This window comes from Pan troglodytes, chromosome 9 (assembly GCF_028858775.2).
Source record: "Pan troglodytes isolate AG18354 chromosome 9, NHGRI_mPanTro3-v2.0_pri, whole genome shotgun sequence".
Lineage (NCBI taxonomy): Eukaryota > Metazoa > Chordata > Mammalia > Primates > Hominidae > Pan > Pan troglodytes.
In genome coordinates this window covers 10,038,814-10,054,807 of record NC_072407.2, presented here as the reverse complement: position 1 = coordinate 10,054,807, position 15,994 = coordinate 10,038,814, and the positions used below count along the sequence as shown (strand labels likewise).

Genomic DNA, 15,994 nt, shown 5'->3' with positions numbered 1-15,994 from the left:
AAACAATCAGCAGAGCAAACAGACAACCCCCAGAGTGGGAAAAAATCTTCACAATCAATACACTCAACAAAGGACTGATATCCAGATCTACAAATAACTCAAACAAATCAGTAAGAAAAAAAAATCCCATCAACACATGGGCTAAGAATATTAATAGATAATTCTCAAAAGAAGATAAGCAAGTGGCCGACAAGCATATGAAAAAATGCTCAACATCACTAATTACCAGGGAAATGCAAATCAAAACCAGAATCCGATACCATCTTACTCTTGCAAGAATGACCATAATCAAAAAATCAAAAATTATAGATGTTGGTGTGGTTGCAGTGAAAAGAGAACACTTTTACACTGTTGGTGGGAATGTAAACTAGTAAAACCATTATGGAAAACTGTGTGGAGTTTCCCTAAAGAACTAAAAGTAGACGTACTGTTTGATCCAGCAGTCCCACTACTGGGTATCTACTCAGAGAAAAAGAAGTCATTATACCAAAAAGGATACTTGCACACTCATATTTATAGCAGCACAATTTGCAATTGCCAAAAGTATGGAACCAGCCCAAATGCCCATCAATCAACAAGTGGGCAAAGAAAATGCGTTATATACGTATACCATGGAATACTACTCAGCCATAAAAAGGAACGAAATAATGGTATTTGCAGCAACCTGGATGGAATTGGAGACTATTATTCTAAGTGAAGTAACTCAGGAATGGAAAATCAAACTTCATATACTCTCACTCATATGTGGGAGCTAAGCTATGAGGACACAAAGGCATAAGATTGATACAATGGACTTTGGGGACTTGGGTGAAAGGGTGGGAAGAGGGCAAGGGATAAAAGACTACACAATGGGTACAGTGTACACTGCTCGGGTGATGAGTGCAACGAAATCTCAAAAATCACCACTAAAGAACTTATTCATATAACCAAACACCACCTGTTCCCCCAAAACCTATTGAAATAAAAAAATAAAAAATACAAACACAAATATATACATACATATACACATATATAGTCACACACATATATGTGTATATATATTTACATGTATATCCCTATATATATATCATCATGACTAGAAGTGACTGATCATCATATGTCTTTAGGTCTGTACCCTAGTCTGGGATCTGTTTTTTCCTGATCCCATAGATAACAGGGTTGAATACAAGTAGAACAACCATATATACATTGGCCAGAAATATACGAATATAGCAGGGATGCTTTCACCAAGCAGTGTATCAGAAAAAAAATACTGGGATGTAGAAGATGAGCATGACAAACATGGGAACCACAGGTACTGAGAGCCTTGAACTGGCCATTCCATGGTGGTAAGTGAAACACTGTGTAGAGTTTCTTTACATAGGAGAAACCAATTGCAATAAGGTCAATAAATCCCACAAAAAGGCAACCATCCCAAACATATTATTGGCTCTGATACTGGCACAGGAAAGATGGGCAATGCCCATGTGCTCACAGTTGGTGTGGGGGATGATATGGGCAGCACAGAATGACAACAGCAAGATGAGAAACTCAAAAGGGATGATAAAGATTAAAGATCTAATTATCATGACTTCCTAGGATGACTACCACATTGTTCATGAGAATCATGGTGTATCTCAGTGGATTGCGAATTACAACATAGTGGTCTATGGCCAGGATTATCAGTACCCCAGATTCCAGGCCAGTGCATAGATAAGTCATAAACATCTGTATATAAACAAGGAAAGCACCAAAAACTATTTCCCTGACGTTGAACTGGAAGATACGATAGTAGCAATGGACAGGCTTAGGTTAGTGGAAGTCAACATTTTCATCAGTTGCCCCCGATGAAAATACTCAGCTAGCAAATAAAGTGACTGTGTATAAAGACCTACCTTTCAGCAGCCTTGAAATTTTGAAATAATAAGCAAAGTTGAATTCTTTTAGGTTGGCTTGAAGCATGCCAATGTTTCACAGACATGGACTCAGCCAAGATGACCAATATTCAGTGTTTACCATAGCATTTGGCATAGCTCAGCCGACCTGCTCCAAGACTTGCAGTATTGATGGCTTTGTACAAATTCAGTTAAAAAAAAAAAAACTCTAGAGCTTGATAAACTCCCTAAACAACTTTCCTTTCTTGGGAATTCTGTGTGCACACTGTGCTGTTTTCAAATATGCTCCCGGCTCCCATGTTACAGCCCCTGGAACATATACTTGGTAATGAATGGGGTTTTCTCTTCTGTATTAGTTTCTATGCTCCTTAGAAATTACAGTTCTCTGTTACCCATTTCCATTCAGATTACTCACTTTCTGGAGCACGTGACATTTAGCAAAGTCTCAGAAATGGTACAGGAAAACTCTTAGTCGAAGTTCTTAACGTATGATACCAAAATTAAGTGGTCTGGTGGTTTAACATATTTTGGGTAGAGTGAACAAAATTGAACATATTAGAGCCTTAGATATACAAATGTAAATATTCAGGCTCTAAAATGAGATTTTCATAGGTGAAATATTATATAATAATACATTAAATAAACTATAATTGAAAAGTGGTATTTTACTTAGAAGACACTCCACAATGAATTTTTTGTCATCTTTATTCCTTGTTAAATGATCTGTTTAATTTTTTTTAAATTCTGTGTCAATTTCAAAATATCTACTTAGAAAATGATTACTTGGTTACTTTTTCTTTATATATTTATATGACATATCACTTCAGTTTACTTCCACTTGTCAATTTATACTGTCATTTATATTGTCATTACTTTCGCACTATTCTCTGTACATTTCTGCTCATTCTACCTTGAGTTTCAATCAGGGCTCCATTTCCAATTAGGAGCCAACTTCACATTTTTGCAGCTCCTAGAATACCCAAAGAAATAAATTGTCCTATTTATCTTCTATACCTTATTAAGAATGACTTTATATTATTTCAGCAGCCACACTATTACAGTCTGCCCTAAAACCCACTCTAGCAAAGACTGTGGAGGATGGGATTTCCCTGAGTCCTTAAGCCCAAGATAGAACTCTGTTAACTCTTCAAGCTTTATAGTCTCCTGACTGAAAGTCTCTTTCACGAAGGTAAATGCTGAGAGGTCCATGAAGAGGCCCATGCATTGGGATAATCTGGATCTGGAGAGCTGACCTCAAACCAGGGATTGTATACTAGAGTGGATTAGTAAATGAAATCTACATACATTAGAAATAACAGTTACACTATAATTATGTTTAGTAAGCACTCATTTTGTTTCCAAATCTTTTAATGTTTTACAAGCTGCACAGATTTTCACAACATTCACTTTAAGCTTCAATATCCCTGCTCATAAAATGCTATAAATCAGTATGAATTTGTTATTATGAACTCAAAGAGTCTAAGTGAAATGCTCAGGTCAAAATTTTAGGTAAGGCCATAACCTGTATTTAAATCTAGATCTTATGACTCCTAGTTAATTTCTCTTGCCACTGTATCCTGCCTGGTTTTGATGAAATACCACATCATTTTAATCGTCATGAACTTCAGCTTCGGATATGTAAATACAGAGAATCCTCATGTGGAAAGGCTATTCAAGACAATTACTGGGTAATAACTTTTACAAAACCTCTGTCTCTCTTTAGGCATTTTGTAGTATCATGGGGCTTAAGTGTGAGTACTTTTTGCACTTTTAATGGGTGAAAGAGAGAGATTGTTTTGGAATCTTTGAGCTATACCTTCCAACAGACCGTACTGAAATCATGAGACGTTGTAGGGGATATAATGCTATTGGCTCATGTGGGAATGCAAGAGAAGTAGTAAAAAAAAATGTTTCCAGTGTTTATTTTGTTATGATCTCATTATTGTCTAACTGAATTGTTGTGGAAGATCCTCTTGGGGGCAAAATGCCAAAAGCTTTTAGGGTTGAGTATCCTAAGTACCTGCTCTCGTATCTGTTTTGTTTTGACCCCATAGATAACAGGGTTAAGAGCAGGGGGAAAACCACATACAGTTTGGCCGGAAGAATGTGGATGTAATGAGGGATGTTGTGGCCAAAGCGGTGTGTCATGAAGGAAAAGAGGGCTGGCAGGTAGAAAGCCAACATAACACAGATGTGAGAGCCACATGTGCTGAGTGCCTTAAGCCGGGCATCCCAGGATGGGAGATGGAAGACAGCTCGGAGGATTTGGACATAGGAAAATCCAATCACAGAAAGGTCAATGTATCCCACTGAGAAGGCAATCAATCCATATATAACATTAACTCTAATACTGGCACAAGCTAACTTTGCCAAGCCCATGTGTTCACAATAGGTATGAGGGATAATCCGGACACCACAGAAAGGCAATCTCAGGATGAGAAATATGAATGGAGTCACAAATACCAAAGTCCTGACAATGATGACTATGTCCAGAATGGCTATTACCTTGTTGGTAAGGATCATGCTATATCTCAGGGGGTTGCAGATGGCAATATAGCGATCTATGCCCGTGACTGTCAGTACTACAGACTCCAGGCCAGTGCATATATGAATGGTATACATCTGTGTGATGCAGGCACCAAATGCAATCTCTCCAAGATTAAACCAGAAAATTCCCAGCATCTTCGGAATGGTTGCTGTAGACAAGCCCGGATCAGTGCCGGCCAACATGGCTAGGAAGTAAAACATGGGTTGGTGGAGGCTCTGTTCAGTCTGTATCACAAACAAGATAGTGATGTTCCCTAGAAGGGCTGTTAGATACACTGCAAAGAAGGGGAAGCCAATCCATACATGCACATCTTCCAGCCCTGGGACCCCCACTAGGAGGAAGGTGGAAGGGTGAAACTGTATTGTTGGTATGAAGCATATTGGTGGCCATTCCCTACAGACACATTTCTTGCATGAGTTTTCTTGCTTCCAGTGAGAAACCATAACTTCTTTCACAGCATGGTGTCTATTTCTTGGGGAAACAGAAAATCCATTCTTTAACTCCATAATATAGCATAAGAGACCTAGAGAGGGAATATGAAATATAGTTAAAAAGACATTCTCACTTTTAAATATTTGCCTCACTTACACAGGAAACCATGCAGAAAGTTTCCAAAATATAGCAATCCTGCACTTCCCATGTCTTTCCTCCCTTCAGTCTCTAAGAAAAAACTTCCATATGGCATTAAATTAGCATAAATTTATTGCTAATTATACTTGTTAATCAGGATGTAAAGAGTAGCCAAGATGAAGTGTGTGTGTGTGTGTGTGTGTGTGTGTGTGTAAAATGTCACTGGACTGAGATTGAGGAGGAAATGATAAGAGGAATGATACATTCTTGCAAATTAGATCTGAGACGTTAAGAATATTCTCTGTGAGAGGAGACTCAGTAAAGGTGGAGGATTGGTTAGTTGGTGTTTGGATTTGAGATAATAAATAAAATTTTTAAATTTAGATACATAGGGTAACTATTGCATAATTCCAGAAAAACAATGCTCCCTCTTAGAACTTCAAAGGCCCTTCACTATGTTATATTATGTTTTCTTTCCTGAATAGAAAACACTGGATGCTCTCAGATACTTTGCAGTGCCTTTTGTGATTTATGATCTTCTTTTCTGTCTTCTCCATTTCGCATTATATAAATGGGCAATCGCTTCATAATGTCACCTAGATAGTGGCAGTGTAATTGTCTCTATCTTTTTAAAAGATACTGAGGTCAGATACTTGCCTCAGATTGGGGACAGTCTAGTTTGTATTAATGCTGTAATAGTTTCCCTGGTATATTGATGGACAGCGATATGTTTAAGTTCACTGCAGGCTAGTTTACCGTCACAATTGAGTCTTTCTGGTGTGCCTTGTGGTTGAGTCTGGTTTGTAACTGGCTCTGTGCAATGGATGCAATCTGCAACATAATAGGCCTGTAGGGTGCTTGGGTGTGTGCAAATGAGACTAGGACTTGATTAGAAACTTTGCTGCTACAGGGTGTATTCTGTGGTAGGCTCTGGGCCATGGATGGAATACATTCAGTTATTGGGTTGATCAGATTCGGGCAGTGCCATATCCGTATCAGTGCCATGGGTCAAATTACTTTGATGCTCATTTGAGTGCAATGATTTCTGATATGGTGCTACTAATCCTAAAGAAAAACTATCCCTACGACTTGGCTATAATGCAGGCCCAAAGAACTGCTTTGGAAGTATAGTGGTATGTGTATTTGGGTTTGTATATTCTCAGATTCTGTCCAATTTCATGGTGTGGAATTGCTTCCCAAGATATGTCACGATTCTGCTAAAGGGAGGGAAGATACTTTATGATATGATCATTTACTGAGTTGTATTAATCATCTTTTTCTCCTTATGGGATCTGATTATAGGAAAGTCAGTGTCACAAAATCAACATACAAAGATGAGTAGCATTTCTATATACCAGTATTCTTCAAGCTGAGAACCAAATCAAGAACTCAAACCCATTTAAAATAGCCACACAATAATAAAATATGTAGAAATACATTTAACCAAGGAGGTGAAAGATCTCTACAAGGAGAACTAAAAAACACCAATGAAAGAAATCACAGATAACACAAACTAACGGAAAGACATTTCACACTCATAATCTGGAGGAATCACTATCAGTAAAATGACCCAAAGCAATCTACAGATTCTATGAAATTCCTATGAAATTCTCAAAGCCATTTTTTCAAATTAGAAAAAACTATTCTAAAATTCATATGGAACCAAAAAAGAGCCCAAATAGAGCAATCCTAAGCAAAAAGAACAAAGCCAAAGGCATCACACTACCCAACTTCAAATTATACTCCAAGGCTGCAGTAGCCAAAACAGCATGGCATTGCTGGAAACATGACACAAAAATCAGTGGAACAGAATAGAGAACCTAGAAGTAAAGCCACACACCTACAACGAACTGATCCTTGGTAAAGTCAACAAAAACAATCAACTGGGTAAGGATATGTTATTCAGTAAATGTGTTAGGGAAATTGTCTAGCCATATGTAGAAGAATAAAACTGGACCCCTACTTCTTACCATATACAAAAATTAACTCAAGATGGACTAAAAACTTGAATATGAGGCCTCAAACTATAAAAATCCTAAAAGACCTAGGAAAAACTTTTCTGGACATTGGCCCTAGGCAAATAATTTATGATTGAGACTTCAAAAGCAAATGCAATGAAAATGAAAACAAAAATAAACAAATGGGATTTACTTACCCTAAAAAGATTCTGTATAGCCAAAATAAACAATTCACAGAGTAAACAGACAACCTACAAAATGGGAGAAAATATTTGCAAACTATGCATCTGACAGAAGACTAACATCAAGAACCAATAAGGACTTAAATAATTAAACAAGCAAAAGACAAAACCCAATTAAAACGTGGGCAAAGGTTGAATAGACATTTCTCAAAAAAAGACACACAAACAGCTAACAAGCATATGAAAAAACGTTCATCATCATTAATCATCAAAAAAATGCAAATTAAAACCACAATGAGGCCAGGTGCAGTGGCTTATGCCTGTAATCCTAGCATTTTGGGAGGCCGAGGTGGGAGGATAACTTGAGCCCAGGAATTCCAGATCAGCCTGGGAAGCATAGGGAGACTTCATCTAAAAAAAAAAAAAAATTAGCTTGGTGCGGTGGTGTGCGCCTGTGGTTACAGCTACTCAGGAGGCTGAGGTGAGAAGATCACTGGAACCTGGGAGGTCAAGACTGCAGTGAGCCGTGATTGTGCTACTTCACTCCAGCCTGGGTGACAGAATGAGACTCTGGCTCAAAAATGAACAAGCAGAAAAACAACAACAAAAACAAAAACACAGTGAGATACCATCTCACACCAGTCAGAATGGTTATTATTAAAAAGTGAAAAAATAACAGATGTTGGTGAGGATGTGGAGAAAAAGGAACACTTACACAGTATTAGGGATGTAAATTAGCTCAACCTCCATGGAAAACAGTATGAAAATTTCCCAAGGAACTAAAAATAGAACTATCATTATTTCTAGGAATCCTGCTATTGGATATCTACCCAAAGGAAAATGGACTGATCAAAAATACACCTGCACTGATTTGCTTATCACAGCACTATTCACAATAGCAGTCATGAAATCAACCTAAGTGTCCATCAATGGTAGATTGGGTAAATAAAATGTGGGACGTATACACCATAGAAAAGTACACAGCCATAACAAAGAATAATGTCCCTTGCAGCAATATGAATGCAGCTGGAAGCCATTCATGCAGAAACAGAAAACCAAATAGCATATGTTCTCACTTATAAGTGGGAGATAAACAATGGGTACACGTGGACGTAAAGATGGAAACAATAGACACTAGAGACTACAAAGGTGGGGAGGGAGGTAGAGAGGCAAGAGTTGAAAAACTACCTTTTGGGTACAATGTTCACTATTTGGGTGATGGGTTCACTAGAAGCCTATGCCCCAGCATTATGCAATATGCCCAGGTAACAAACCTGCACGTGTATCCCCTTGAATGTCTAAAAATAAAAAAGTTATGTTTACAATACAAAGGAGTCAGTATCAATACCTTTCACCCACTAATAACCACAAATTAGCTTTATCTTTCTATTTACATCTATCCCCTGCCCCAGCATCCAATCTGTCAGAGAATTCTTTACATTTTGTCTTTTACTAAAAGGAATAATAACTAAGTTTATGTTAGAGGGAAAAAACGTCTAGCTGACATTATGTGCCAGGTATTTTTTCAGTGCTTTAGAAATGTGATTTTATTTAAAGATTAAAGCAGTTCTGAAATTGGCACTTCTGTCCCCATTTACAGAGGAGGTAAATGAGATTCAGGCCAGGGAATTAAAAACTATATCTTACTCAATAGCTGCTGCTATTAGTAATTTTTTATATGTAAGCTGGGGGTAATAAAATTAATCACATGATCACCACATCACGTAGGGACTGTTCTGAAAATTAGAAGTTATAGACATGTGGTGTGATTACTTTCCACATGGATTTTAAATAACTGTAATCATCATCATTATTATTACTTTCAATAGGGAGAAGGAGAAATATTTCTCCAGACCCTCTCTTTTTATCGTACTCACCATTTGCTGCCTTTAAATCCTTATTTCTCATACAATGTATTTCATATCTCTATTAATATATAACATCCTTACAGTTATAAAGATTTGAAAACTTTGAATAATTTTTCATTCAAATTATTTCTTCTTCTCTGATTTTTTTGTTGTTGTTGACACAGTGTCCCACTCTGTCGCCCAGGTTGGAGTGCAGTGGCGCTATCTCAGCTCACTGCAAGCTCCACCTCTCGGGTTCACGCCATTCTCCTGCCTCAGCCTCCCGAGTAGCTGGGACTACAGGTGCCTGCCACCACGCCCGGCTAATTTTTTTTTTTTTTTTTTTAGTAGAGACGAGGTTTCACCATGTTAGCCAGGATGGTCTTGATCTCCTGACCTCGTGATCTGCTCGCCTCAGCCTCCCAAAGTCTTCTCTGATTATTATACCCTGTTCTGTCTTTAAAATCTCTATTTATATTCCTACCTACATTTTAGTTTTTCTACTTTTCTTTTCTTTCTTTTTCTTTTCTTTTTTTTTTTTTTTTTTTTTTGAGATGGAGTCTCTCTCTGTTGCCCAGGCTGGAGTACGCTGGTACAATCTCAGCTCACTGCAACCTCCACCACTTGGGTAGAAGCGATTCTCCTGCCTCACCTTCCTGAGTAGCTAGGATTACAGGTGCCCACCACCATGCCCGGCTAATTTTTGTATTTTTAGTAGAGACAAGGCCAGGCTGGCCTTGAACTCGTGACCTCAGCTGATCTGCCCGCCTCAGCCTATCAAAGTGCTGGGATTACAGGCGTAAGCCGCCACACCTGGCCTATTTCTATTTTCACTGATATACATAGACTAACATTGTTCATCTGAATTATTACCAAATTGTCTTACTTGGTTTTTCAGTTATTGTGTTTCCTCCAATGTAATGCTTCCGCAGGGGTCAACCGTAAATGCCAATAAGATGATCATCCTGCTAATGGTGGAATACAATGATTAGCTTAAAACATTAAATTTATTCATGGCTATTTACAAAGATTAAAAAATAGAGGTTGTATATCACAATATAATTAATTGTATTAATGGAGAAAAATCAGCTAAAGGAACAAAATTTATGTTTAATTTTATATTTTCACTGTTTCCTGTGAATATAAATCCAGCTTTTCTTTTGCGATATGCAATTTCAAATCCAACGGCTATTATTTTTCACCTTAAGACAGTGCTTGTTACAAGAATTTTATTTTCTAAAATATTAGCTTTGGAGAATTGTATTGTTCACTTAAAGTAATTTTGGTGTAGGACTTTGAATTTCCTAACATTGTCACAGCCATTTAATTCACCATGGCCTTAGCAATCTTTTCATAGTTAAACACAACAATTGAAAAAAATGTGTAGTGGTTCTCTTGTCAGTGAAGTAAAACATTTCTACACTCAAAGTCTAAAGCAATCTTTTCTTTACATTGAGTGCGCAATTAAAATAATTTTTGAAATCGGTTATCATAAGCATTTTCTGAGAACACAAACTATGGCCCATGGACCAAATCTGGCCCACCATTTGTTTTTGTAAATTAAATTTTATTGGGGCAAAATTATTCTCATTCATTTATGTATTGTCTGTGGCTGCTTTTAATCTACAATGGAAGATCTGAGGAGTTGTGACTGAGATCTCATGGCAGGAAAATATTAAAAATATTAACTCTCTCTCTCTTTATAGAAAAAGGGCACCGACCCCTGAGCCATAAGAATAAAATTTCAGTAGTGCTCCATATCCTTATGAAAAAAGTCTTTATTTCATAAAATGCAGTGAAGAATCTTAAACATTAATTTTAACCTATCTTTACAGTATTATCATCTCCACACTGCAGTCAAACTGCACTTCAAACTTTCTGCATGCTTTCTTCTCTATGTCTTTCTTCATATTTCCTCTTATGAGGAGACTTTCCTGTCTAGCTTTAGTCACCACTATAGTACATAGCCTAGATTTATTAACATACAATCTACATAGCCTGCCTCAATCTGCTTATTTCAAGATTATCCATTCTTTTTTTTTCTATTTTTCCAAAGGCCAATCTATCTTTCTGTTACGTGAGTTATCAGCGGTTTTCAAAATGAGTTCCCTGGACCAATAGCATCAGCATCACCTGGTAACTTGTTATAAATGACATTTCTTGGACACTAACTAAGACCACCTTAATCAGAAGCTCTTGAAGAGGGGTCCAGTAATCTGTTAAAAAGCCCTCCAGGTGATTCTGATGCTTATTCCAATTTGAGAACCACTGGTGAATATCTACCACTAGGTTATAATTTCTTTGAAGGCAAAACTAGTGTCATATTTATCTCCATGATAACATGATTTTTTAAATGCCAGGATCCACAAATGGCTATTGAAAGTTGAGTGCAAATAATAATCTTCCCTATTGTTATATATAGTATTTTAGATTGAATTCCTAAAAACATATCTGAGATAGAGAATGGCGGGCAGAAAGATTTTTGAAAAAGGCTCTGGGAAAATATGCTTCTAAAGAAGCCAGGAAGGTAGGATTGGATCAGAAGACAAACTTCTTTATCATGTAGTTACATCTGAAGCCTCAAATGATACGATATGAAGCTCTGGAGATGGTTTGATCTCTCTAAGTTGTCCCACACACACAAAAAAAGTAAGCCTTTTTAATTTTTTTGTATTTCTATATTATCTAGTTGTTGGCAATGGGCCACACTGTGTGATGCGACATGACCTCAGATGAGGCAGTTCCTTGGATCTGAGGGCAATTCCAGGGAGAGGTGAAAATTTGAGGTTTCAGCATCTGAGATTCCTAATAACTAGTCATAGGTGCATAGGTCTTGAAAAGCAGACCACACAGCTATAACCAGGGAATGATCTGTTAACATGCTTCTCATCTTCATGAAATGCTCTTTTTTTTTTTTTATTTTAAAACACTTATCCTTCTCTTTTCCTTTAACTCTCAGAATGCTCTTTGAAGTTTGTTTACTGCTTTTCTTCCTTTATCATGTCCTTAAGTAATAGTCTCTTCTTGACTGCAGCTATGAATTTGGGTTTTTCTTAACTACTATCTCTTTCTCTTGCTACTTCCTTAGAAGATGGCCCTATCTACAGAGACTCTGGCTGAGTCACTGGAGCTCCATCATCCCACAAATCACTTTAGTTACTGTCATTGAGGACCCTCTTTCAGCGTAACCAGGAGCTGACTCACCTACCTCTGCCCCACATCTGAGAAATTGTCTGTGAAGGACCGGATACCCCAGACTGCAACCTGTATGCGACATAGTTCTTACTATTCAGAGCCAAGGAGTTATATGAGAATTCTTGTCCCCTGGGAAGGGCTTCCCTAAAGTGTGGGCTGTGTCACTGGACCTGGAGAGAAAACAGAAAATTTCCCTACTCCTGAGGATAGGGCTCTAGGTTATCTTGTCAGAGATACCTTCTGCTTGCTGATGATCCATGCATCCTCTAGTGGGTACATTCCCTGCACAGGTCCCAGGGGTCTATTCAGTCAGAGGCATAATGACCTCACACTTACACCTTAAATCTGACTGTGGTATCAGGTGATTAGTTACTCTTGACAGAGAGGCAAGAAAAGAGCCCTGTAAGAAGGAACCCAGCATCGCCTTAAAGTCATCTCTGAAATATATGTACATTAATAAGTGGCAGAGATAGAATTCTAACTTCAGTTTCCAATTCATGAGATATATCTGTTACAAGAATTACATTCCATGATTTTTGTGAGTGTGTAATGCATCTAACACGATACATAATATTAATAGAAATATCAAAATGAATATATATATATACAGAAAGAAAAGCAGTTTAACCTACAGATTAAGAACATGATCTTTTGATTCTCTTATTTGTTCTGTGATCTTGTTCAATTACATTTGCCATTCTAAGTCTTGGTTTTCTCAAATGGAAAATGAGAAAAAATTATATCAATATTGTAACAGTATAATAAGATAATGTCTGGAAGGTGCTCAACACTTATTTGTTAGAAATTAATTAATACATTAACACTGGCTATGCATTTTCACAAATCTTTTACAACATTATCTCTGAAGTTAACACTTTGGTGCAGCACACCAGCATGGCACATGTATACATATGTAACTAACCTGCACAATGTGCACATGTACCCTAAAACTTAAAGTATAATTAAAAAATAAAATAAAATAAAAATAAAAATTAAAAAAAAAACACTTTGGAGTTAGGCAACATAAATTTAAATATTTTTTTCTTAGATTCTGTATCTGGGAAAACATTTCTTAACCTCTATCAGCTTCCTGTTCCTTCTTATAGATTCACAAGGGTGACGAAAATGACAAAACACATTTCACACTTTTTTTTTTCAGAGGAAGTGAGATCATGCATTTGACTAGAACAGCAGAGTGTTTGATATCTAAATATTATTAAATGGACATTATTTCTATTCCTTATTTGAAGTAGAATTTTTGGTGTTCAATAACATATATAAATATTCAGTAGAAAAAGTTATTTACCTTTTTAGTTCATTAGATTGTTCATTTAAATGACTGTCATTTATTTGTTCAGGAAATGTATTTATTGGTACACATGGACATAAAGATGGGAACAGCAGACACTGGGGACTACTAAAGGTGGGAGAGAGGCCGAGGACAAGGGTTGAAAAACTACTTATAGGGTAATATGCTTACCACCTGGGTATATTAGTTCATTTTCACGTTGCTATAAGTAAATATCTGAGGCTGGGTCATTTATAAAGAAAAGAGATTTAATTGACTCACAGTTCCACATGGCTGGGAAGGCCTCAGTAAACTTAACAGTCATGGTGGAAGGGGAAGAGGCACATCTTACAGGGCAGCAGGTGAGAGAGAAAGAGAATGCCCGTACAGGGGGAGCTGTCAAACACTTAAAAAACCGTCAGATCTCATGATAACTCACTATCATGAGAACAGCATGGGGGAAACCAACCCTGCAATCCAATCACCTCCCAACAGGTCCCAACCCTAATGTGGGGATTATGCGGACAATTCAAGATGAGATTTGGGTGGGAACACAGAGCCTAACCATATCAGTGGGTGATGGGATCATTCATACCCCAAACTTCAGAATCACACAATTTACCCATGTCACAAACCCACACATGTAGCCCCTAAATCTAAGAGTTGAAATTACAAAATAAATAAATAAATTTTACAAAAAAGTATTTATTTTTACCACTAGATGTCAGTAATGCTCATCCTACAAACCAATGTTGCTTGATTCAACCTTCTTTTATTGAGCTCCTGATATGAATTAGACAACATAATAATTAGATGCTCATTAAATACAGGCTAAATCAGCAAGTGCCATTTGAGCATTATGTATATGTGAAAGTCAAATCAGCTACATTTCTTGAACATGAGCTATTGTGCTAACTGTAAGTTTTCAAGATATTTTTGTTATATCTCTATTTGTATACCTCTGAGTTCAAAATCATTTCTTCAGGGAGCTTTGATTTCTTTTACAATAAAAGAATGTAAAGGATGAAAAGTTAGTGACTTTTCTTGATTATTTCTAATGTTTCCTATAAAATTGGATATATCTTACTATGCATTATCATATTGATCTTTTTGAATTACAATATTAATTAAAGCTTTGGAAAGCCCAAAGTTTTCCTTAATACCCATGAATCTTATAAACCACGTAGAAGAATACCCCTAGCATACAAAATGTTCTTTCATTTTACTTTTGGCCTTACAGAGAGAATACTCTAAAATTATGAGAAAACTAAGAATATGCCTGGTGATTATTCCATTACTTTTTTATTCTCATTTCAATTCTCAGTGCAAACATACTAGATTATATTTCACAGTATATTAGTCCAAATGATTTTTTATCAGCATTATAATTCTTGGGCTGCCTAAAAGAATACAAAAAAATTCAAAATGATTCTAAGAGGATTCTGAGAACAAAAAGGAGAGTATCTAATGCTACAAATAAATAAATACTGAAATAAATAGCACACAATAGTAATTGAAAGGAGAATATATAAAAATATTGGCCTCCTCATGTTTGTTCAGAATTTTCCTCCAGCCCTTTGTTTATGTGGGCCAATGTGCTGGAGATCTCCTTTCGGCCTCTCTAGGTCCATTCTATACTCTGTGTCCTAAGAGATTCATGACTATGTACTGTATCAATAGCCTCTTTTGTCCCATAGAATCTGCTTGGGTTCAGAAAATGGGAAGCACCAGCAGGTGAGGGGGAAGTGAGTGAGGTCGAGATATTTATTCTGGTTCCCACCCGCTCCTTCATTGCAGGTGACCTGCAGGTCACCACGGGCTCTGTGAGTACCTCCAAATAAATTGCAACTTCTATCTGCAATGCTCTCTGGGCCTCCAGATGCCAGGAACTCCTTCTCCTCTTTGGACCCCAGAGTAAACATTCCCACACTTACTATCCTTATAGTCTCTTGTGGAATTTCTAAACTGTGCCTATATATTTGTCTTAGTTTAAGGGGTCAGCTTGAGTTTGCTAACTATGCTTTCTAGAACCTTGACTAATATTGCCAATAAGCAGCCTTAGATTTTCCTGTAGATTCTTCTATTTAAACTTACTTTTATCACATGTAATAATATACAATACATAATATATGATATTATATATAGATGCTCCTTAACTTACAATGGGGTTATGCTGCAATAAACCCATGATAATTTGAAAATATTTTATGGCTGAATAGTACTCCATTGTATATATGTACCACATTTTCTTTATCCATTCATCTGTTGATGGACATTTAGGTTGCTTCCAAATCTTAGCTATTGTAAACAGTGCTGCAACAAACACTGGAGTGCTGATATCTCTTCTATATATTGATTTTCTTCCTTTTGTTTGTATACCCAGCAGTGGGATTGCTGGATTATGATGTGGTTATTACACATTTCATGCTTGTATCAAAACATCTCATGTACTCCATAAATATATGCACTTACTGTGTATCCATAAAAATTAAAAAAGAAACAAATCCATTGAAAATATTGTTCAATATTTTG

General features: G+C 36.8%; 1 protein-coding gene across 1 annotated transcript; it reads right to left on the bottom strand.

Moving 5' to 3' along the window:
- Nucleotides 1-3,813: 3,813 nt before the first annotated feature.
- Nucleotides 3,814-4,800, bottom strand: LOC466401 (olfactory receptor 52E5-like). The gene is given in 3 exon segments (XM_009459798.4): nucleotides 3,814-3,956; nucleotides 3,959-4,782; nucleotides 4,784-4,800. Coding segments are annotated over 3 exon segments (984 nt in total).
- Nucleotides 4,801-15,994: the final 11,194 nt, after the last annotated feature.